The sequence below is a fragment of the Ranitomeya imitator genome, chromosome 8 (assembly GCF_032444005.1).
Source record: "Ranitomeya imitator isolate aRanImi1 chromosome 8, aRanImi1.pri, whole genome shotgun sequence".
Lineage (NCBI taxonomy): Eukaryota > Metazoa > Chordata > Amphibia > Anura > Dendrobatidae > Ranitomeya > Ranitomeya imitator.
Genome location: NC_091289.1, coordinates 127,216,044 through 127,240,997, shown reverse-complemented (window position 1 = coordinate 127,240,997; position 24,954 = coordinate 127,216,044). Strand labels below are relative to the sequence as shown.

At 46.6% G+C, this 24,954-nt stretch overlaps 2 protein-coding genes and 1 long non-coding RNA gene across 3 annotated transcripts in view; 1 reads left to right on the top strand and 2 right to left on the bottom strand.

Moving 5' to 3' along the window:
- ASPM (assembly factor for spindle microtubules) overlaps positions 1–5,442 on the bottom strand; it is a 62,381-nt gene extending 56,939 nt beyond the window's left edge. Inside the window, exon 1 of the mRNA XM_069737367.1 lies at positions 5,131–5,442. Within this exon, the coding sequence (XP_069593468.1) occupies positions 5,131–5,373 (243 nt within the window). The 5' untranslated portion in view covers positions 5,374–5,442. The remainder of the gene's footprint in view (positions 1–5,130) is intronic.
- Positions 5,443–19,869: 14,427 nt separating this feature from the next.
- LOC138647959 (uncharacterized) lies at positions 19,870–20,347 on the top strand. The gene is made up of 2 exons (XR_011315071.1): positions 19,870–19,963; positions 20,157–20,347. It is a non-coding gene; the product is annotated as an uncharacterized lncRNA (long non-coding RNA).
- Positions 20,348–20,449: 102 nt separating this feature from the next.
- Positions 20,450–23,198, bottom strand: LOC138647958 (uncharacterized). Its single transcript, XM_069737366.1, has 3 exons — positions 22,755–23,198; positions 21,537–21,956; positions 20,450–21,061 (listed from the first exon to the last, which is right to left on the bottom strand). Exons 2-3 carry the CDS (start codon positions 21,954–21,956, stop codon positions 20,534–20,536), a joined length of 948 nt encoding a protein of 315 aa, XP_069593467.1. The 5' UTR covers positions 22,755–23,198; the 3' UTR covers positions 20,450–20,533.
- Positions 23,199–24,954: the final 1,756 nt, after the last annotated feature.

Below are 24,954 nucleotides of genomic sequence, written 5' to 3'. Positions count from 1 at the left end.
ACTGGGAAAACAAAGGCTCCACTTCTACCCCCACCTGTAGATCAGAAAACAAAAAATATTATTTTAGTTCTGAGGACATGAGTGAACTAATCGGTTTAGTAAGAAGCACCATGGGGGTAGAGGATGAAGAAGTTACACTCACAGTACATGATGAGATGTTTGAGGGTCTGAAACCCAAAGACCAAAAAGGGTTCCCGGTGCATAAGAACTTACGAGATCTAATTCTGCATGAATGGAACCTCCCTGAAAAAGGTCTGACTATACCATCGGAACTGAAAAACCGGTACCCATTAGATGGGGATAACTCCTTATGGGAGACCCCGAAAGTAGATGTTCAGGTGTCTAGGGTAACTAAAAAAACTGCCCTCCCCTTTGAGGACTCTTCGCAACTCAAGGATCCGATGGATCGTAAAATAGAGAGTTTATTAAAAAAGTCCTGGGACACCTCCACAAATCTGCTAAAATCTAATATAGCCTCTACTTGCGTGGCCAGATCTCTATTTATCTGGTTACGCAAACTTGAGGATCACTTGACTCAAGGCACCCCAAGAGAGGAGATTTTAGACTCCCTACCCTTACTACAGAAAGCTACAGGGTTCCTAGCCGATGCATCTGCTGAATCGGTTCGAGTAGCCGCGAAAGCTGCCGTTCTCTCTAACTCGTCCAGGAGAGCACTCTGGATAAAATCCTGGGGAGGCGATTTTGTCTCCAAGTCCAAATTATGTAGCATACCCTTTCAGGGTCATAATGTATTTGGACCCGTCCTGGACGATATTTTGGATAAGGCGGCAGATAAAAAGAAATCTCTCCCTGAGCAAAAGACCCCAAAAAAACGCTTTTTTCGTCCCTCCCGTGATCAAACCTCACAGAGAGGAAAAGGCAAAACGGGAAGATGGAGTTATCCTAAGGGAGGCAGGGGAAAAAATATCCTGGCCCCTCAGGCCCAGCAAACCCCAGATAAACAATGACTGTACTCCGGTCGGGGGTCGACTCTCACGATTTTTCACCGAGTGGCAAAACATCTCCGCAAATCAGTGGGTCCTTCGTACCATTCAAGAAGGATTAAAAATAGAATTCGTGAGACCACCCCCACATTGCGTGAAGATAACCTCCCTTCAAAACCCAGATCTCCAAAACTCCTTGTTACAAGATCTACAAAAATTAATACAATCAAATGTGATTTCTCAGGTGCCGAAGTTAGAGGAAGGACGTGGTCATTATTCACGCCTTTTTCTAATAACCAAGCCGTCGGGGAAGAACAGAATTATCATAAATTTGAAACCCTTAAACGATTCTGTCCGATACAGGAGATTCAAAATGGAGACAGTCAAATCCGTGATTCCCCTCATCGGTCAGGGTTGGATGATGGCGACTGTGGACCTGAGGGATGCGTACTACCATGTGCCAATCCATCCAGAGCACAGGAAATTCCTCAGGTTCGCAGTCTCCAAGGGTCACCAAATCAAACATTTTCAGTTCAATGTTCTCCCCTTCGGCATCTCTTCGGCCCCTCGGGTCTTCACAAAGATTATGGCGGAAGCGATAATCTTCATCCGTCAGCAGGGAATATGCATAGTCCCGTATCTAGACGACCTGCTTATCATGGCTCCATCTGCCTCCCGTTTGGAAACAGACGTATCAAAGTCCCTAGAGATATTACAAACCCTGGGTTGGATCCCAAATCTGGAGAAATCGGAGGTCCATCCCTCCACAAGAAGAAAATTCCTGGGGGTGCTACTGGACTCGGATGTAAGAACATCTTTTCTACCCAAAGATCATCAAATCAACCTTGTCCGCAAGGTAACCAAATTCAGAGGCCAGCGTGCACCGACCCTCAGAGAATCGATGTCTGTACTAGGGTCCCTGACCGCATGTATACAATCGGTTTCCTGGGCCCAGGCTCACACACGAACTCTCCAGACTTATGTTCTCCTACATTCCAGGAGACGACAGACTCCATTGAATCAGAAGATTCTTCTCCCTGGCCATGTGAAATCGGCGCTAAAATGGTGGCTAGATTATCAAAATCTCCAGAGAGGGGTCAGCTGGGACCACCTTCCCCTAAAAACACTCCGCTCAGATGCCAGCAAAAGAGGCTGGGGTGCGGTGGTAGAGGGTTTCCACTTTCAGGGACAATGGACATCGGACATCAGCAGCAGCTCCTCGAATCTAAGAGAATTGAAAGCTGTGGAGGAGGCCCTAAAGGCATCATCAGCACTGATCAAAAATCATCACGTTCGTATTTACTCGGACAATATGACCACAGTGGCCTATCTACGACATCAGGGGGGGACAAAGTATGCCTCCCTAAAAGAAGTGGCCGCAAGAATATTCTTCTGGGCAGAGAGGAACCTTCTATCGGTCACAGCAGTACATCTGAGGGGATTGGACAACACTCAGGCGGATTTCCTCAGCAGGAAAGACGTTCATCCGGGAGAGTGGTCCCTAAACCAAGCAGTATTTCAGTCCCTAGCCGAAAAATGGGGTACTCCAGAGGTGGATTTATTCGCCAACAGGCAAAATGCGAAGGTGGAAACATTTTTCTCCCTTCATTACAAAGACAAGGCACAGGGAATAGATGCCTTTTCACACCAGTGGAAATTCAACCTTGCATATGCCTTTCCTCCCATTCCCATGCTGGCGAAAACCCTGCAAAAAATCAGGACAGACGAAGTGACCACAATCTTGGTTGCCCCATTGTGGCCCGGGAGGAGTTGGTACGGCGCCCTATTAGATATGGCCCTGGAAGGTCCCTGCCTTCTACCTCAAAAGACCGATCTCCTACACCAGGGTCCTCTACTACATCCGGACCTAAACAGACTGAACTTGGCTGCATGGCTACTGAAGCCACAATCTTAAAAGCTAAAGGACTCTCAGATGACGTAATCCAGACCCTTCAAAAAAGCAGAAAGGCAGTAACCAATGCCATCTACACTAAGGTCTGGAAAAAATTTACGTCCTGGTGCTTCCCAGAAGTTCCAGACCCCTTCAATCCTGATATAGCAAGGATCTTACAATTTTTACAGAAGGGCTTGGATATAGGCCTTACCCCTAGCACACTCAAAGTACAAGTATCGGCCCTTAGTAGCTTTTTTGACTCAAATTTAGCCAATCACCGCTGGATCAAGCGATTTATGACAGCCGCATCCAGAATTCGTCCTACACTCCGTACTAGGGTACCCTCCTGGGACCTCAATACTGTACTTAACGCACTAACCCAGGATCCATTCGAACCCCTGGATGCTATATCCATAAAAAACTTAACTTTGAAAACAATCTTTCTAGTCGCAATCACTACGGCTAGACGTATTGGTGAATTACAGGCCCTGTCAATACAGGAACCCTATTTAACGGTCACTGCGGATAGCATTGTACTAAAACTAGACCGATCCTTTTTACCCAAGGTGGTCTCGAATTTCCACAGAGATCAGGACATTCTACTACCTTCTTTTTGCCCAAACCCCTCCAACCCTAAAGAACAGGCCTTCCACACCTTGGATGTTCGCAGGGTGGTTCTATTTTACTTACAACAAACTGAAGCCTGGCGAATTGATCAAAATTTATTCATTCAGTTCTCCGGACGAAATAAGGGAAAGAAGGCGGCAAAAAACACCATCGCAAACTGGATCAAACAGTCTATTTGCTTGGCTTATTCATCGCAGGGACTAGATCCACCTGCCTCTCTGAAGGCACACTCTACCCGAGCAATGGCAACATCGTGGGCAGAGAGGGGGAATGCCTCAGCAGAGCAGATATGCAGAGCCGCCACCTGGTCGTCCATCCATACGTTCACCAGACATTACCGGCTAAATTTCAATAGGGATTTAACGTTTGGCAGACGTGTTCTGCAGGCTGTAGTCCCTCCCTAGAGAAATTAGCTGTTGGTACTACTCCGAAGTGGCTGTCGTGGAAGGTGACTAGAGAAAATAGAATTATTCTTACCGTTAATTCGGTTTCTAGGAACCTTCCACGACAGCACTAATTTCCCTCCCTACCTGATATTCTTATTGGATGATTCCTGCACTTTTGTGGTAACTATACATGCTACTGTGTCCAGGAAAACACTGGCAGTGCAGGAAGGGGAGGGGTATTTAACCTCTTGTGTTCCTGTCCCCTATTAGGGCGGGGAAGACAACCTCCGAAGTGGCTGTCGTGGAAGGTTCCTAGAAACCGAATTAACGGTAAGAATAATTCTATTTTTCTTTAGGAGTCTAACATTTTTTCTGATTGTCAGGGTGTACTCATATAAGGCAAGGTTATGGGTCTGGTCCAAGACAGGGGCACTGGAGAGCATGCAGCAGGGCGGGAGCTGGTCCCACTATATACATTAAAGGGAACCTGTCACCCCCAAAATCAAAGGTGAGCTAAGCCCACCGGCATCAGGGGCTTATCTACAGCATTCTGTAACGCATTCTGTAATGCTGTAGATAAGCCCCCGATGTATCCTAAAAGATGAGAAAAAGAGGTTAGATTATACTCACCCAGGGGTGTCGTGGTCTGGGGTCTCCCATCTTCTTACGATGACGTCCTCTTCTTGTCTTCCTGCCGCGGCTCCTGTTGAGGGCAGAGCAAAGTACTGCATTGCGCAGGATCCGGGCCTCTCTGACATTTCCCGCCGCCTGCGCACTTCAGTACTTTGCTCTGCCCTCAACAGGAGCCATGGCAGGAAGACAAGAAGAGGACGTCATCGTAAGAAGATGGGAGACCCCAGACCACGACGCCCCTCGTACCAGACAGCAACAGGACCGCCCCTGGGTGAGTATAATCTAACCTCTTTTTCTCCTCTTTCAGGATACATCGGGGCTTATCTACAGAATATTATAGATAAGCCCCCGATGCCGGTGGGCGCGGCGAGTTTTGGGGTGACGGGTTCCCTGTAAGGAGCCCCCAGTGTGGCGGTAGAACGGTATTACCCACAGGTTAACCCTATGTCTCCTGGCTAACAGCATTATCCAACATGACAGGTCCCCATACAACAGACACACACTGGTGACTTCCCAGAGATAAGTGAACGGTCACACAGAGGAAACTCTGCAGCCCCCCAGGGTCTCAGGAGCCCCGGACACATAGCGGTCCCGCACAGGGCAGGGCGTGCTGGGAGTAGTAGTCCTGCCGCCCCAGCCCACATACCGGCACTAGGAGCTCGCTCTCCGGCACGCTGAAGCCTCGGTGCTGGGGCAGCTTGTGCACGACCACTTGGGCCGGGTCCTCTGAGGGATTCTGCAGCAGAAGAACCGCCGTGCGGGCGGAGCCGGGGCGAACACACCCGAAGCTGACGAACGGCGGCCGTGAGAAGTGCGTGAGGGACAGCACCGGCACATCCTCCGGGGGCAGCGCCTTCCCCGCGGCAGCCGGGGGCGATATGCTCAGCATGTCTGGCCGGGCAGCTCCGCTCTCACCGCCGCTCACATACGCTCATCGCCTCTGCGTCTGCGGCGGTCTGACTCTGACTGAAACAGATTTCAAATCTCGGAGCTCACTGATAGGTCACGCTGCCTCCTTCTCCCCGCCTACTTTCTAAGATCATCCAATAGGAACATGAAGTGGACGAATATTCCAGCCAATCAGCGTACGTACCATTTCGGATACAGCGAGGCCGAAAGAAAGAACCAATGACAGGCCGGAGATTTATTTAAAACGCAACATCCGGCGTGCGCTATGGTCACGTGATAGCAACAGGGACAACATCACCATAACAACAGCATCACTGATGAATATGGGAGGCGTGACACTCCGCCCCTGTGTCATGTGACTGACAGCAGGTCATTTAGTGGTGATTGCTGGAGGCGGCCGATAGCATGAGACCTCCAGCTGCCAACCAGGAGTGCGGCAGTAGTGCGCATGTGTGATCAACTCCCAACTTATATGGGACTTCCGTGGCAGGAAACCACGGTAGTCACACATGCGCACTACAATCCTTTCATTTTGGGATTGCTCATTGCTGAGAAGTGAACCGGAGGGGGGCCACTGTCACCTGCTCAAGGAAATGTTCCTTAAGGGGAGCAGGGTTTATAGGGGAGTGGTGGCATGTCCGTATAGGCCTCCGCCAACAATAAGGATGCTAGAGGGCGGATCTAACAGTCATGGCAATCCAGTGGGAGATACATATGTAAATCAGGCAGGAGGTGCATTGGGGGCGTGTCTGTGCCCTTGGGAGGGCTGGACACACTGCTGACACGCCCCCAGTGCGCCTCCTGGCTGATTTACACACAGAGTCTATGTAAGATCCCAGAAGTAGGGCCGGACATTTGCATGTTCGGCCTATGCGGGACATTGGGGTTCTGCTGCACAGTTTTGTCAATATTCAAACACATCACTAGTCTGAGGCTGGCGATCGGCGCTCTGTAATCCCTTAAAGGGATCCTGTCATGTACAGAGCCACAGTCTACCTGCAGATACGGGGTTAATCTGCAGGCGCAGAGCGTTACCACAGTGCCTGGCCCAGGAGGAAATGAACATATACCAGCCCTGTAGCCGTCACTCAGCCAGTGTGCAGCGCGAGCTGTCAATCACAGCGCCATCTTTCGGGGGGGTGCTTACTCAGCGTTCATCATGTAGTGAAGGTGGGCAGATAATAGGATATGGCGATACTGAAGTTGTCCATATTTTATATTTTTTTATGAAAAACAATTCTGAAATGTGTACAAACAACAGCGGTGTAAGGACTTGTTCTGCGGGAGGCGACCTGACCCCTCACTGATACTATGGCGGGATACATACAATACTTTCATCACTTTTTGTCCATCATGCGCAGTATCCCTGCTGGAGGCCAGGCTGCACACTCGCATCAAGCACATACTCAGCATGCCGTCCAGATGGATGATCTTCAGTCAGACAGGTGGAGAATATGGATGGTGGTTTAGTAGTTTTAATGTCTTACAGGGGACAAGGGCATCGGTGATTATCATCTCCTCAGACAGTCGAGTGTAAGTTTGCTTTTTAGTTTTTACTAATAAGTGGGCAAAAAGGGGTGAAGAGTGTTTACTTCAAACGAAGGACTTTATTCTTCCTGGGATTTTTTTTACAATATGGCTATGGGGTTAGTAATGGGGTCATCTTATAGATGCCTCTCTATTACTAACCCCAGGGCTTGATGTCAGCTGCCAATACAAAGCTGACATCAACCCCAATACTGTTACCCCACTTGCCACTGCAAGCTGAAAGAGTGGAGGCTAATCAGCAGAACTGGTGCATCTTATGGATGCACCATTTCTGGGAAGGCCGAGAGCTGATGTTTTTAGTCTGGCAGGTGGCCAATTTCCAAGGCCGCTTCATAGCATATTATCAGCCTGCAGCTGTCTGCCTAGCCTTTGCTGGTTATTCAAGGGGAGCCCCACATCATTTTGTTTTGGGGGTCCCATTTTAATAACCAGTAAAGGCCAAGTATACAGCTGTGAGCTGCTATTAATAGCCTGGGAAGCTCCATGGGCAATACCCCCTTCCCAGGCTATAAACACCTGTCCCCAGCTGTTCACGTCCCCTCTGCTGGTTATTAAAGTTTTGGGGGACCCAGTGCCATTTTTTTCTTTAATATATGAGTTAAATACATGCGCAGTAAACCCAAAGCAATGATTATACACCTCACTCATATATTCCTACCTATGTATTGAAGAATGTTTTGTTAGAGTAATTACCGTATGTCATTTAAAGATGGTTTTCTATGTAAAAGCTAATGTTAAAATCACATTGCATACGGATTGTGTATGCATGTCATACAGATGTTAGGTGAGAAAAATCACATTGTACTCACATGACACATGTCCGACTTTTCAGGAACAACATCGGACCAATTTTAATGATGCTGATGGGTATGAGCCCTAATAGTAACATGAGGACTCCTATGTCATGGCTTAGGAGTCCGGGTGTGTTACAATAGAGCATGGGCGGTTACTGGTTCAGAGATCATGTATGTGGCTGGCACTCCTTACATTCCAGTTATGTGGGCAGTTTTTCATGGTGACAGACTCTAGGGATCACTACAGGCCTACAAGTGTCATTGTAATACAAAGATACAGATCTCTTATGGTACCGTCACACAGTGCAATTTTGATCGCTACGACGGCACGATTTGTGACGTTCGAGCGATATAGGTACGATATCGCAGCGTGTGACACGCTCCTGCGATCAGGGACCCCGCTGTGAATCGTACGTCGTAGCACATCGTTTGAAACTTTCTTTCGTCGTCTAGGGTCCCGCTGTGGCGGCATGATCGCATGGTGTGACAAAGGTGTGCACGATATTGTATACGATGTAAAGGGCGGAGGAGCTGGCTACGTAGGAGCGCTGAATTCTCCACCTCCCGTGTGCTGATTGGGCGGTACAATACTGTGCGCTCATTCGACAAAGGACTATTGTTCCCAGCGGATAAAACCGGAGCTCTCGAGCGCGCTATTCATTTCTCTCTAGCACGTGCTGTAAACAGAACTAAATTCGCTGGATTCCCTGGACTTTTAACTACTAGACTTTTACCGCTAAAGGTATGTATAACGCTACAGCGTAGCATATGTTGCGCTTCAACGGGGATAAACGTTGGAGTGTGGTTGATTGTTCCTTTGAGTAGGCCTGAGAACCTCAGGTACACAGCTGTAGCGTGGCCCAATTAATTAATCCTTTTACAGATCGAGATGGTTGACTGCCCCATTTAATGCCAGTAGTAACATATATAGTTATTAGATCAATGGTCAGAAAATTGTTTTGTAAGCACGTGTATTTATTGTACGTTTGTTTTCTTTTTAGGAACTATGCTCACTTCCGATGAGAGTTCTGTTGTTGCTGCTGCCCTGGTGTTTGAGGCAGCACGTCTCCAAGAGGAGAGACGTCCTAAACGAAAACGTCGCATGTGGACCCGGAGCTGGCTGCAGAAAAGATCCACATTGTCACACATGGGTCTCATAAGAGAGTTACGTGACAATAACCCTCAAGATTTCCGAAACTACCTTCGGATGTCCGAGGAATCCTTCAAAATAATACTGTCTGCTGTTACGCCACTCATACAAAGGTGTGATACGCCGATGCGTGCAGCCGTGCCCGTGAAGGAAAGGTTGGCGGTGACACTGCGCTTCCTGGCAACAGGAAGGTCTCTTCAGGATTTGCAGTTTTCCGCAGCTGTTTCCAGACCTTTCCTGAGCGTTGTGATTCCGGAGACATGCGAGGCCATTGTGCAGAGCTTAAGGCATTATATCGAGGTACTACTATATTTTTTTGGCTGCTGTGTTATGTCGATATATTATAGTAGCTATTGAACCAGTTCTACGCCCTGATGGCGAGCATTTCTATAGGTATATGTTCTACATCCTATCATGTGCTGCTCCCATCCTGCGCCCCCATTCAGACATGTGCTGCTGTGATCCTGCGCCTCCATTCTGACATGTGCTGCAACCATTTTGCGGCTCCATTCTGATATGTGCTGCTCCAACCCTGCGCCACCCTTTTTCATTTGCTGCTCCCAACGTAATTTTATTGATTCTATTATTTAGATATATTGTTTAGCACCCCCTCTGAGTCACCGAAGCCATCTGTAAAAAAATGGCTGCCTGCATACTCTGTGTTGTTGACTTTGTTATACTAATCCATACTGCGCCTCAATCACTGTAGGATGTCCACATGAGAGTGTATGTGCATAATATATTTGACCTAATTTGTACATGTTTCCTTCTCATCTTGCAGTTTCCCAAGACGGCGGATGACTGGAAGAGGATTGGTTCCGATTTTGATGAGCTGTGGCAGTTTCCAAACTGCGGTGGTGCATTAGATGGAAAGCATGTGCGCATCACGCAACCAGCCAACTCTGGATCATTTTTTTTCAACTACAAAGGATATTTCAGTGTGATCCTCATGGCCCTTGTCAATGCAAACTATGAGTTTGTCGATGTGGATGTTGGCATGAATGGTCGAGTCTCCGACGGTGGTGTTTTTGAACACACTTCATTTGGGGAAAGCTTGAGGAACAATGAACTGCTGTTGCCACTAAATGAAGACACAAAAGCAAACCTAAATTTTGTCTTCATCGCTGATGAAGCTTTCCCTCTTCATCCACATTTGCTGAAGCCATTTGCACAGAGAACACTCACACCGGAGCGCAGAATCTTTAATTACCGGTTGTCGAGGGCCCGTCGTGTGGTTGAAAATGCCTTTGGGATAATGGCAAATCGGTTTAGAGTGTTCCACACAGCTATCAACTTGAAGCTGCCGTCTATAGACATTGTGGTTTTGGCATGCTGTGTGCTCCATAATTTCCTGAGACGTCATGATACGAACTCCTATTCTCCTCCTTCGTTTATTGATGCAGTGGACGCAAGAACCGGAGATATTGTGCCCGGGGAATGGCGTACACAACCTGAAAATTTTACAGCTCTTCAAGCTCTTGGATCTGGCAGACAGGCAGACGGTGCAAGGGACTGTCGCGAAAAATACTGTCAGTACTTTAATGGTTCTGGAGCTGTACCGTGGCAGGATCGCGCCGTATAACATAAAAATTAGTTTTTTTGCTTTGCTGTCATATAAATCTCTCTAAATAACTTTAAATGTGATGCCTATACAATGGTGCTGTTAACCCTTATAGCTTGGTAAACATTAAAGAAAGAATGCGAAGATTTTTGGTTTTTTTTGTAACACTTTCTTGGTTTTAAATTATTTTACAACAAAATATAACATAACCCCCCCACCAAAAAAAATATTATCTCCTGCCCAAGAGGTGTCGCAGCGTCACGCCCTGCTGCTCCACTTGACTCTGGAGGAGCGCTGCTGTCTGCTGCAGGAGCGCTGCTGTCCGCTCCAGTCGCAATTGTCTCGCCAGGAGCTCTCTTACGGTGGCCGTTTCTGTGGATAGAAGAGGTTGGAGAACCAACGTTGATTCCTCTGAAAATACATCTCGACCTCTGGGGCAGGACCTAATTTTCTGTGTTGTAAATTTCTATTTGGTCTGGCACCACAGGGCGATGTAAATTTTATTAAATTTTACAGTTTTGGTTGTCTATGGTGACATCCAGCAGAAAACCACTCGCATTATCTTGATACTTACGGAGAAGGGACGCCGGTTCCTCATTGCCAGAACCACAGCTGCTAATGTCCCATCCCAGCGATCTGGCCACTGCTGCAGCACCTAAAAGCAAATAATAACAGATCTGGTTAACTATGGAACACGCCGTTGGGAAGCGCTCGCAGTTTTGGTCACTTACGTATGTTAGCTTCTGGGGAGAATGCTGCGGACCCGGGGGAGGAAGAGGAGTGTCGAAAGGGAGGTGTTGAGGGTGGTGTAGGGGTGCGAGGCCGTCTGCTCTCTGGTGGTGGCGTGGTAGGCCGCTGGGTCATTACTGCGTCTGTAATGTATTCAAATATTTCCGCTACCCTCTTATGTCCCGTATGCAGTTGAAAAACTGTAATCTATGATTGTTAACTTACGTGACGTCACGGACTGTGGGCTCCCGCTGGTGGTGGATGCTGTGGTGCTGCTGGCAATGGCAGGTACCTGTTGCCGCCGCTGTCTCTACACAGAAAGTTTACAAACGCAATCTTTAAAAACACATGTAGAGTGCTGCAGATCAAAGCTAACAATATACTGAAACATAAAATTTATATTACACTTCACAGGGGTGCGAGGGTGCATGGTCGCAACAGATGGTGGAGGTGTGGTAGGCCGCTGGGTCATTACTGCGTCTGTAATGTCTTCAAATATTTCAGGTATCCTGTTATGTCCCGTGTGATGTTAAAAAAAATGCAATCAATGATTGTGAACTTACGTGATGTCCCGGACTGTGGGCTCCCACTGGTGCCTGAAGATGGGGTACTGGTGGCAATGGTGTGTCTGACTTGCCGCCGCTGTCTCTCTACACCTAAAGTAAAGAATCACAATGTTTACACACAAATGTTGAGTGCTGCAGATCAAAGCTTACAATATACTCAAACATAAAATCGAGATCACACTTTACAGGGGTGCGATACTCTGACATGTCTGTGGGCTCTGGTGTTCAATGGTCTGCCTGTCTTTGGAAAACGTATTATTTCATCTGTAGGCCAACCTCCTCCGTTAATATTTATGGGAAATTGAGAAAGTAAAAATTATAGACATCTTAATAATTTCAAGATGGAGGTTGAGATTAGGGAACCCGACAAGTTTTCTCACGGACAACGCATATTCTGCTTGGAGAATAACTAAATTGTACAAAACCGGGGCATGTGTTTTAATGCATTTGAGGTCACGTTGGCAACCATGAGCGCAAGACTCCCTCCCAAACCCCCCCCCCCTCCTGACAGCATGCATCTCCCAATCCCCCCATAATAGTACTTGCCTCGCCTTGCCTCCGCACGCAACTCCGCAAACATTTGTGGCGTTTTATAGCGGAGGTCAGCCCATTTTTTACGCAGCTGAAGCTGACTGCGGCAGACACCAAACCTCCTCTCCATCATTCTTGTTATTTGTCCAAGCACTTCCCGCTTGTGGATGTGTGGGTGGGCAGGGCGGCTCTCCAGACCCTCGTAATCCATGGCATCCATCTGAGAAATAAAAAAAAGGAGTTCTGGCTGCCCCAGAGGAGCAGAACGCATTCTCGCCGCCATTTTAGATGGAATGACCCTGAAGAGCAACGCCCAGAGGAGGAGCTGCGCTCCGCCGTCCTGCCGCGCCATTGGCATCGCAATAGCGTTGCCGTTTATGAACAGCGTCACATTTGTGACGACTGAGCGTTAAGAAAGGAACGCACATAGTAAATGCCGTTCGAAGTATCGTTATATAACGCCGGAGCGGCACGTAATGTACGCTCGTGGTCTATGACGGCGTGATGACGTTACAGCGTTCCTGCGTGCCTGCCCTAGCTTGTTTTTGTCCCCTGACATCGTGATAATGGCTGCCAGTCGCCGTGGTCCACCTATGGGCATCCCAGAGCTCAAGTTCCTTATTGGAACAATGGATCGGATGCAGTACGAAACAACAGGGCTGGTGCTGCACCGCAACCAGCACAAGGAGGAAGTTGTCCGTGTGGTGTCTGAGGGCCTCAGGAAGCGGTTTGGGATAACTCGGACCAAGGCCCAGATTGTTAAAAAATGGGGCGATCTCAAGTCGAAAAGGCCAGAGCGCCTGCAGGAGCTTCGCCAGGAGATTAGCAGAGGTTAGTACTCAGGTACCCAAAAGTATGTTGGACAGCTATGGGACAGTTTGAACGTTGCAGAGCCACTATGTGCCACTGCTATGGGACAGTTTCAACGTTGCAGTGCCACAGCTATGGGACAGTTTGAACGTTGCAGAGCCACTATGTGCCACAGCTATGGGACAGTTTGAACGTTGCAGAGCCACTATGTGCCACAGCTATGGGACAGTTTGAACGTTGCAGAGCCACTATGTGCCACAGCTATGGGACAGTTTCAACGTTGCAGTGCCACAGCTATGGGACAGTTTGAACGTTGCAGAGCCACTATGTGCCACAGCTATGGGACAGTTTGAACGTTGCAGAGCCACTATGTGCCACAGCTATGGGACAGTTTCAACGTTGCAGAGCCACTATGTGCCACTGCTATGGGACAGTTTGAACGTTGCAGAGCCACTATGTGCCACAGCTATGGGACAGTTTCAACGTTGCAGTGCCACAGCTATGGGACAGTTTGAACGTTGCAGAGCCACTATGTGCCACAGCTATGGGACAGTTTGAACGTTGCAGAGCCACTATGTGCCACAGCTATGGGACAGTTTCAACGTTGCAGTGCCACAGCTATGGGACAGTATGAACGGGGAAAAGTACTATGTGGCACAGCGAACTGCTGACCTAACTTTTTTTTTTCCTTCACAGAGGCAAAGAGACAGCGCCGCCGCCACGAGGCATCCCGCCCAGCCTCTTCTGGCTCTGTGCCCTCAGGGTCAAATGTCCCGGTGCCCTCCGGGTCAACTCCTCCAGATCCTAGTAGGTTCCCACAATAATGTGATTTGGATTTTGTTTCAGGTCCCCTTCCCCCCCCCGGCAGCCAGTGTTGCCATATATGCTAACAGACCTTTTTTAAAAAAATATTTTTTTATTTTTTTTTTCTTCACAGAGGCAAAGACACAGCACCGCCGCCGCCACGAGGCATCCCGCCCAGCCTCTTCTGGCTCTGTGCCCTCAGGGTCAAATGTCCCGGAGCCCTCCGGGTCAACTCCTCCAGATCCTAGTAGGTTCCCACAATAATGTTATTTGGATTTGGTTTCAGGTTCCCTTCCCGCCCCGGCAGCCAGTGTTGCCATATATGCTTACCAACCTTTTTTTTTTTTTAATTTTTATTTTTTTTTTTTTTTCCTTCACAGAGGCAAAGACACATCACCACCGCCGCCACGAGGCATCCCGCCCAGCCTCTTCTGGCTCTGTGCCCTCAGGGTCAAATGTCCCGGTGCCCTCCGGGTCAACTCCTCCAGATCCTAGTAGGTTCCCACAATAATGTGATTTGGATTTTGTTTCAGGTCCCCTTCCCCCCCCCCGGCAGCCAGTGTTGCCATATATGCTAACAGACCTTTTTTTTAAAAATATTTTTTTTTTTTTTTTTCTTCACAGAGGCAAAGACACAGCACCGCCGCCGCCACGAGGCATCCCGCCCAGCCTCTCCTGGATCTGTGCCCTCAGGGTCAAATGTCCCGGAGCCCTCCGGGTCAACTCCTCCAGATCCTAGTAGGTTCCCACAATAATGTGATTTGGATTTTGTTTCAGGTCCCCTTCCCGCCCCGGCAGCCAGTGTTGCCATATATGCTTAACAAACTTTTTTTTTTTTAATTTTTTTTTTAAATTTTTTTCCTTCACAGAGGCAAAGACACAGCACCGCCGCCGCCACGAGGCATCCCGCCCAGCCTCTCCTGGATCTGTGCCCTCAGGGTCAAATGTCCCGGAGCCCTCCGGGTCAACTCCTCCAGATCCTAGTAGGTTCCCACAATAATGTGATTTGGATTTTGTTTCAGGTCCCCTTCCCCCCCCGGCAGCCAGTGTTGCCATATATGCTAACAGACCTTTTTTAAAAAAATTTATTTTTTTTTTTTCTTCACAGAGGCAAAGACACAGCACCGCCGCCGCCACGAGGCATCCCGCCCAGCCTCTTCTGGCTCTGTGCCCTCAGGGTCAAATGTCCCGGAGCCCTCCGGGTCAACTCCTCCAGATCCTAGTAGGTTCCCACAATAATGTGATTTGGATTTTGTTTCAGGTCCCCTTCCCCCCCCCCCCGGCAGCCAGTGTTGCCATATATGCTAACAGACCTTTTTTAATAAAATTTATTTATTTTTTTTTTTCTTCACAGAGGCAAAGACACAGCACCGCCGCCGCCACGAGGCATCCCGCCCAGCCTCTTCTGGCTCTGTGCCCTCAGGGTCAAATGTCCCGGAGCCCTCCGGGTCAACTCCTCCAGATCCTAGTAGGTTCCCACAATAATGTGATTTGGATTTTGTTTCAGGTCCCCTTCCCCCCCCGGCAGCCAGTGTTGCCATATATGCTAACAGACCTTTTTTAAAAAAATTTAATTTTTTTTTTTCTTCACAGAGTCAAAGACACAGCACCGCCGCCGCCACGAGGCATCCCGCCCAGCCTCTCCTGGATCTGTGCCCTCCGGGTCAACTCCTCCAGATACTAGTAGGTTCCCACAATTATGTGATTTGGATTAAGTTGCAGGTCCCCTCTTAACCCCTTCAAGACCCAGCCTATTTTGACCTTAAAGACCTTGCCGTTTTTTGCAGTTCTGACCAGTGTCCCTTTATGAGGTAATAACTCAGGAACGCTTCAACGGATCCTAGCGGTTCTGAGATTGTTTTTTCGTGACATATTGGGCTTCATGTTAGTGGTAAATTTAGGTCAATAAATTCTGCATTTATTTGTGATAAACACGGAAATTTGGCGAAAATTTTGAAAATTTCGCAATTTTCACATTTTGAATTTTTATTCTGTTAAACCAGAGAGATATGTGACACAAAATAGTTAATAAATAACATTTCCCACATGTTTACTTTACATCAGCACAATTTTGGAAACAAAATTTTTTTTTGTTAGGAAGTTATAAGGGTTAAAATTCGACCAGCGATTTGTCATTTTTACAACGAAATTTACAAAACCATTTTTTTTAGGGACCACCTCACATTTGAAGTCAGTTTGAGGGGTCTATTTGGCTGAAAATACCCAAAAGTGACACCATTCTAAAAACTGCACCCCTCAAGGTACTCAAAACCACATTCAAGAAGTTTATTAACCCTTCAGGTGCTTCACAGCAGCAGAAGCAACATGGAAGGAAAAAATGAACATTTAACTTTTTAGTCACAAAAATTATCTTTTAGCAACAATTTTTTTATTTTCCCAATGGTAAAAGGAGAAACTGAACCACGAAAGTTGTTGTCCAATTTGTCCTGAGTACGCTGATACCTCATATGTGGGGGTAAACCACTGTTTTGGCGCACGGCAGGGCTTGGAAGGGAAGGAGCGCCATTTGACTTTTTGAATCAAAAATTGGCTCCACTCTTTAGCGGACACCATGTCACGTTTGGAGAGCCCCCGTGTGCCTAAAAATTGGAGCTCCCCCACAAGTGACCCCATTTTGGAAACTAGACGCCCCAAGGAACTTATCTAGATGCATAGTGAGCACTTTGAACCCCCAGGTGCTTCACAAATTGATCCGTAAAAATGAAAAAGTACTTTTTTTTCACAAAAAAATTCTTTTAGCCTCAATTTTTTCATTTTCTCATGGGCAACAGGATAAAATGGATCCTAAAATGTGTTGGGCAATTTCTCCTGAGTACACCAATACCTCACATGTGGAGGTAAACCACTGTTTGGGCACATGGTAAGGCTCGGAAGGGAAGGAGCGCCATTTGACTTTTTGAATGAAAAATTATTTCCATCGTTAGCGGACACCATGTCGCGTTTGGATAGCTCCTGTGTGCCTAAACATTGGCGCTCCCCCACAAGTGACCCCATTTTGGAAACTAGACCCCCCAAGGAACTAATTTAGATGCCTAGTGAGCACTTTAAACCCTCAGGTGCTTCACAAATTGATCTGTAAAAATGAAAAAGTAATTTTTTTTCACAAAAAAATTCTTTTCGCCTCAATTTTTTCATTTTCACATGGGCAGTAGGATAAAATGGATCATAAAATTTGTTGGGCAATTTCTCCCGAGTACGCCGATACCTCATATGTGGGGGTAAACCACTGTTTGGGCACTCGGCAGGGCTCGGAAGAGAAGGCGCGCCATTTGACTTTTTGAATGGAAAATTAGCTCCAATTGTTAGCAGACACCATGTCGCGTTTGGAGAGCCCCTGTGTGCCTAAACATTGGAGCTCCCGCACAAGTGACCCCATTTTGGAAACTAGACCCCCCAGGGAACTTATCTAGATGCATATTGAGCACTTTAAACCCCCAGGTGCTTCACAGAAGTTTATAACGCAGAGCCATGAAAATAAAAAATAATTTTTCTTTCCTCAAAAATGATTTTTTAGCCTGGAATTTCCTATTTTGCCAAGGATAATAGGAGAAATTGGACCCCAAATATTGTTGTCCAGTTTGTCCTGAGTACGCTGATACCCCATATGTGGGGGTAAACCACTGTTTGGGCGCACGGCAGGGCTCGGAAGGGATGGCACGCCATTTGGCTTTTTAAATGGAAAATTAGCTCCAATCATTAGCGGACACCATGTCACGTTTGGAGAGCCCCTGTGTGCCTAAACATTGGAGATCCCCCAGAAATGACACCATTTTAGAAACTAGACCCCCAAAGGAACTAATCTAGATGTGTGGTGAGGACTTTGAACCCCCAAGTGCTTCACAGAAGTTTATAACGCAGAGCCATGAAAATAAAAAAAAAAATTATTTTCTCAAAAATGATCTTTTAGCCTGCAATTTTTTATTTTCCCAAGGGTAACAGGAGAAATTTGACCCCAAAAGTTGTTGTCCAGTTTCTCCTGAGTACGCTGATACCCCATATGTGGGGGTAAATCACTGTTTGGGCACATGCCGGGGCTCGGAAGTGAAGTAGTGACGTTTTGAAATGCAGACTTTGATGGAATGCTCTGTGGGTGTCACGTTGCGTTTGCAGAGCCCCTGATGTGGCTTAACAGTAGAAACCCCCCACAAGTGACCCCATTTTGGAAACTAGACCCCCAAAGGAACTTATCTAGATGTGTGGTGAGCACTTTGAACCCCCAAGTGCTTCATAGAAGTTTATAATGCAGAGCCGTGAAAATAATAAATACGTTTTCTTTCCTCAAAAATAATTATTTAGCCCAGAATTTTTTAATTTTCCCAAGGGTAACAGGAGAAATTTGACCCCAATGTTTGTTGTCCAGTTTCTCCTGAGTACGGTGATACCCCATATGTGGGGGTAAACTACTGTTTGGGCACATGCCGGGGCTTGGAATTGAAGTAGTGACGTTTTGAAATGCAGACTTTGATGGAATGCTCTGCGGGCGTCACGTTGCGTTTGCAGAGCCCCTGATGTGCCTAAACAGTAGAAACCCCCCACAAGTGACCCCATTTTGGAAACTAGACCCTGAAAGGAACTTATCTAGATGTGTGGTGAGCACTTTGAACCCCCAAGTGCTTCATAGAAGTTTATAATGCAGAGCCGTGAAAATAATAAATACGTTTTCTTTCCTCAAAAATAATTATTTAGCCCAGAATTTTTTATTTTCCCAAGGGTTACAGGAGAAATTGGACCCCAAAAGTTGTTGTCCAGTTTCTCCTGAGTACGCTGATACCCCATATGTGGGGGTAAACCACTGTTTGGGCACACGTCGGGGTTCAGAAGGGAAGTAGTGACTTTTGAAATGCAGACTTTGATGGAATGGTCTGCGGGTGTCACGTTGCGTTTGCAGAGCCCCTGGTGTGCCTAAACAGTAGAAACCCCCCACAAGTGACCCCATTTTAGAAACTAGACCCCCCAAGGAACTTATCTAGATATGTGGTGAGCACTTTGAACCCCCAAGTGCTTCACAGACGTTTACAACGCAGAGCCGTGAAAATAAAAAATCATTTTTCTTTCCTCAAAAATTATGTTTTAGCAAGCATTTTTTTAGATTCACAAGGGTAACAGGAGAAATTGGACCCCAGTAATTGTTGCGCAGTTTGTCCTGAGTATGCTGGTACCCCATATGTGGGGGTAAACCACTGTTTGGGCACACGTCAGGGCTCGGAAGTGAGGGAGCACCATTTTACTTTTTGAATACGAGATTGGCTGGAATCAATGGTGGCGCCATGTTGCGTTTGGAGACCCCTGATGTGCCTAAACAGTGGTAACCCCTCAATTCTACCTCCAACACTAACCCCAACACACCCCTAACCCTAATCCCAACTGTAGCCATAATCCTAATCACAACCCTAACCCCAACACACCCCTAACCACAACACTAACCCCAACACACCCCTAACCCTAACCACAACCCTAATTCCAACCCTAACCCTAACCCTAAGGCTATGTGCCCACGTTGCGGATTCGTGTGAGATATTTCCGCACCATTTTTGAAAAATCTGCGGGTAAAAGGCACTAGTATTTCCAGCCATGGCCGATGATATTGCAGCATCGGCCATGGCTGGATTGTAATATTTCACCCGTTATAATGGGTGAAATATTACAAATCGCTCTGATTGGCAGTTTCACTTTCAACAGCTAATCAGAGCGATCGTAGCCACGAGGGGGTGAAGCCACCCCCCCTGGGCTAAACTACCACTCCCCCTGTCCCTGCAGATCGGGTGAAATGGGAGTTAACCCTTTCACCCGATCTGCAGGGACGCGATCTTTCTATGACGCCGCATAGGCGTCATGGGTCGGATTGGCACCGACTTTCATGACGCCTACGTGGCGTCAAAGGTCGGGAAGGGGTTAACACCCCCCCCTCCCCCGGCAGCCACTGTTGCCATATATGCTGACAGACCTTGTTTTTTTTTTTTCCTTCACAGAGGCAAAGAGACAGCGCCGCCGCCGACAGCACGAGGCATTCAACAGCGACTCAGATCCCGAAGTGCCCTCCGTGCCTCAACATCCTAGTAGGTTCCCACAATTAAGTTATTTTGATTTTGTTGCAGGCCCACTCTTTCACCCCCAACCCAAACCCCCACCCCCCCCCCCCTTCCCCCCATAGTCAGTTTTGCTTACTTTTTTTTTTTTATTTTCATTCACAGAAGCAAAGACACATCGGGAGACTACTGTGTTATTAATGTTATGTTTTTTGACCCACAGCTGTCGTCACTGTCAACAAGGAGGATATTGAAGCCGGCATAGACAAGTTACTCCACACTATGGCACATATTCAGGAGCAGCACAATGTGGCAATGGAGGAGCTGCAGAAGCTGCGGGACATGTGCCAGCAGTTGTAGGCGGGCCAATAATCCATTTTTTGTTGTTCCAATTAAAAGATTTTGTTAAACTTTCATTCGATTTTTTTTTTTTAGTTAACTGTACATGAATTTGTTACGTTAATTTGTTCCCTCATACAGTGCTGTGATTGAGACACACCAATCAAAAAGTAGTGATAGAATTTATAATAAAAGCTTTTATTTGAAACATTATTTTAACAAGACAATAAAATAAAAAGGAATGTAAAAGTAGTTAGGAAATCACAAATTATGATACGACGATTGTTCCGGCTGAAAATTTTGGTGCCTGATGGGCGAAGCCATATGTAAAGGTATTGGCGTGTAGGAGTTATTAGGGGGTGGCTGGCCGAAGTGGGAAACGTGAGGATTGTGTCGCATCGATGTCTGACCCTGTGACCAACCATTGAAATTTGATGGCTCTGTCCGCTGTATTGGCCGGGAAGAGACCAAACAAGTGTTCTTGTCCAAATCGCCATCAGTACCCTTGTTTACTGCTTCCAGAATCAGACGCTCTGCTAGTATTCTTTGGTTGTCGTCCATTTTGGCCAGTTTGTCAACCACATAGTGTCCAAACCCCTCTAACGCAGGGCTAACATTTCTTGTCAACACCTTCTTTGCCAGGCTCAATAGTTCATTTGAGGCGTCTGAGGTGGCTTTCCGTTTTCTTGGACCTTGCCTCGATTGAGTCCTGGCAGGTGCAGCCTCCACTAAATCTGTTGTTGTGCAGTCCTGTGAACAGTCTAGTGTACTCTCCTGCGCACTGTCATCCTGGGGGGGGGGGAAAAAAAAACAAGTTATGAACCCGGCAACAAAAAGTAGTACCACCATAACCGCATCCAAACTATATATTCGTAGTAGGTAACAAAAAGATTATAATATATTTGATGCTTAGTAATATTCTTTAACCCTCCCTTTTATTGAATACTTTGAACTACACTGTTCTGACTGCTATGGGAACCTGACCAATATTTTATAGTCTAAATAGTCTCAACAAGAGTACATCGGCAGCTTGAAGCGATACTATTTTCTATATTGCTTAGATGGTATGGTTTACATATATCTCCATTTCATACATATTAAGTTCCCCATATAATACTTGACTGCGACAGGGTTACTTATGTGTACATGTTTTTGTAACAACTTCAAACTGATGTGATAATCAGAAGTATAAAACCTAAAATGCAGAGAAAAATTACGTAATTATAGGACACATTGGTGAACTTTCGTCCAAAGAGCTACTTACTTGTTGCCCTTGTGACTCCTGCTCGGCGTGGTTCTCCGAAACTATTGGTTCCACAGGTGCCAATAATCGAAGACACGTTGTAGTCCGTGGCACCTCTTGGTCCCTCAGAAAATTAAGATGCTCAAAATACCACAGTTTTGGCACATAAACTTCTTCAGTGGAAGCTCCGGACCTTGTAGTCTGAAGAACCTTGTTCAGCTCCTTCCTCCACACCGTGCGGAGCGCCTGGATTTTCTTTTTAATAACTGCTTCGTTAGCTGCCTCATCTGGTGCCTGACGATTGTAAAGCTCAATGAGCTGTAAGTAACCCTCCCTCCTCTTTTCCCTGTTACAATACTCAGGAGATTTTATTTTCCAGAGGCAGGGAAAAGACTGATAAATCTCGATGAAATCCCTGATGAACTCCACACGATTTGACATCTAAAAAGTAATTATAAAAAAAAATTACATGGTTGACAAAGAGTCCTATTAACAATACTTTTGCCAGTGTGCCAAACGCTTAACAACAGCAGCCACACAAAGCGCTCATGCCTACCATCGCTTCTTCCATCTGCCACTCCATAGGCCACCATAACCCAAAACAGTGTACCGCCCGCTTCCCTACAGCAGCCACACAAAGCGCTCATGGTGACCATACATTGTACCATCTGCCACGCTCTAGCTCAACAGACACAACCGGTAATAAGCAGTCACAACAGCGTACCATCCGCATCGCTTCAGCGGCGGAACGAAGCGGTCATGCCGAACAAACTGAGTTCCATCTACCACGCTGTAGCCCACCAGTCACGACCAGTCACGACCAGTCACAACAGCGTACCATCCGCATCGCTTCTTCCATCTGCCACGCCATAGGCCACCATAACCCAAAACAGTGTACCGCCCGCTTCCCTACAGCAGCCACACAAAGCGCTCATGGTGACCATACATTGTACCATCTGCCACGCTCTAGCTCAACAGACACAACCGGTCATAAGCAGTCACAACAGCGTACCATCCGCATCGCTTCAGCGGCGGAACGAAGCGGTCATGCCGAACAAACTGAGTTCCATCTACCACGCTGTAGCCCACCAGTCACAACCAAGCACAACAGCGTACCATCTGCCACATTGTAGTCCTCCAGTCACAACAGTGTACCATCCACTTCGCTTCAGCGGTGGAACGAAGCACTCATGCCATCCATACAGCGTTCCATCCACCACGCCCAAGCGGTTTACATACCTCGAAGCAGCGGTGCAAAGCGTGGTATATTCAGCGAGGTACAAAATTCCGATGTCCAGGTCCACCAAGTGTCCAAGTACGAAGTGAAGAAAGGAAATTTTGAAAGCAGTGAAGTGGCATTGGGAACAATAGCGCTCAGGTGACAAATTTTCCAACCAATTGTGTGCACAGAACCTTTGGCCTATCACCACACTAACTAGTGGCACAACACGCCCCTTGTGAACAACGTCACGCACAGATTATGCAAAATTTGCTCTGAATCGTCGTGTGTGACACGACCGTACGACTGTCCCATACGACTTCTACATCGCAAATACGTCATGAATTTATCGCTTCAGCGTCGTGCATCGTGTAGTGTGACCGCAGTCTACGATGTTTGAAACGATAATTAAGCGACGATGCAACGTCACAAATCGTGCCGTCGTAGCGATCTAAATTGCACTGTGTGACGGTACCCTTACTCTGTCTTCCGACCAATCATCCAGGAATCCTTTATTTCATGGTTTTATTTCACACACAAAAGTTTTGATTGCAAATTTCAAATCGTCGTCACATTTTCTATACACAATATTGCTTTCTTTATTACGACTCAGTACAGACATAATAGAAATGGCAAGTTCAGCAGTGAGAAGTAACGACTCTGCTCCGCCTGCTGGACCCTTATGTAGAAACCCCTTGTAGGATGGAATACAGCTTTTTAATACCTAATAACTGAGAACAAATGAAAAAAAAAAAAACATTCTTGCTGAATAATAATATGCAGCTTATGGGCTTTGGGTTTAAAAAAAATAAATGAATGACCACTGGAACCTAGATTGCATGCTGTGCAAAAACATTCAGCCTCCTAACTAAATCTAAAGTGGAGAGCTATAACAGGGAATCTGTCGGCGGGTTTTTTCTATATTATCTGAAAGCACTATAATGCAGGGGAAGAGACCCTGATTCCAGTGATGTGTCCCTTACTGGGCTGTGTTTTGCTTATTTAATAAAATCAGTGTTTTATCAGCAGGAGATTATCACTACAGGACTAGGAGTCTTGTGCCTCCTAGTCCAACCCCGTCCCACCACTGATTAGCAGATCACACAGGGATTCTTTTACAACAGCTGCACCCAGTAAACTAAGTGACATGACTGAAACCAAGGTCTCTGCCCCTACACATGCTGCTGTCAGATTACATAGCAAAAATCTGCTGACAAACTTCCTTTAAATTTTGTGTAACCATGTCAGATTAAGGGCAACCTCCATGAAGACATTAGTACACCCCTGAGGCGAATATTACAGCTCCCTTCTGTAAAACAATGAGGCACAAAAAAGTGTGATTTTGGCATAATTCTACATCTGTGAAATTGTAACGTGCCATTTTCTGAAAAATAATACAGACGTACAAGAATTTGGCACAATATACTGACATAACCCACCCCTGACATCAAGAACAGATACAGAGAAGTGCAATAAAGTCACTATTAAAGGGGATGTCCAGGACTTCTATAGCCTTAAAAAATATTGGTGGGAATCAGACATGTCGTAAGGACAGACCATCTACATACAAGGCCTGGACAAGCCCTTTAAAATCATGTTCCAGCAGGTTTCTTTCAGCAGTCATAAAACACATACAAAGTTGCCATTATTAGATAAAATGGATCCAACATCCCACCAGATAAAGGGAAGGACCCTTCGCAGAGCAGCAGATACTGATGGCAGAGTTTTGGGGGTTGTGCTCTGCCCCTCTCATTCCTTGCACTAGACAGTTGGGGAAATGTATTAGGACCGGCATGTTTTACACTGGTGACATGTGCACCGTAGTCACGCCACTTTCTGCTATAACCTATAGTAAACATGTCAGGCCGTGCATGGTCTCATCACATTTCAATGGGCGCTACCCACTTTTTTAAAAAGTTCAAAAATGAACTTGTGTTTTGGGGGTTTTTTTTCCAATGACCTGAATCCATTTTTCACTGATGAAAACTAGAATGAGTTTTTTCCAGACTTTTCATATCAACAAACTTTTCACGGACCCATTCAGCTGATTGGGCAACTCTGATCCATAAATAGGACTCAAGTTACGCTATGCCACATACGTCAAACTCTGGCCTGCAGGGCGAGTATATTTGGCCCATGAGGCCGGTCGGATCCCACAAATATATTTGCGCAGCAATGCAGAACTTTCACCTATAGCGACATACTGTTAAAAGCAATGGT

What these genes read in the sequence shown, in the direction of transcription:
- LOC138647958 (XM_069737366.1), bottom strand. Translation starts at nt 21,956, where the DNA reads ATGTCAAATCGTGTGGAGTTCATCAGGGATTTCATCGAGATTTATCAG. An exon ending in AGGAGTCACAAGGGCAACAA is followed by an intron (nt 21,062 to 21,536) that starts GTAAGTAGCTCT and finishes CCCCCCCCCCAG; the next exon opens with GATGACAGTGCGCAGGAGAG.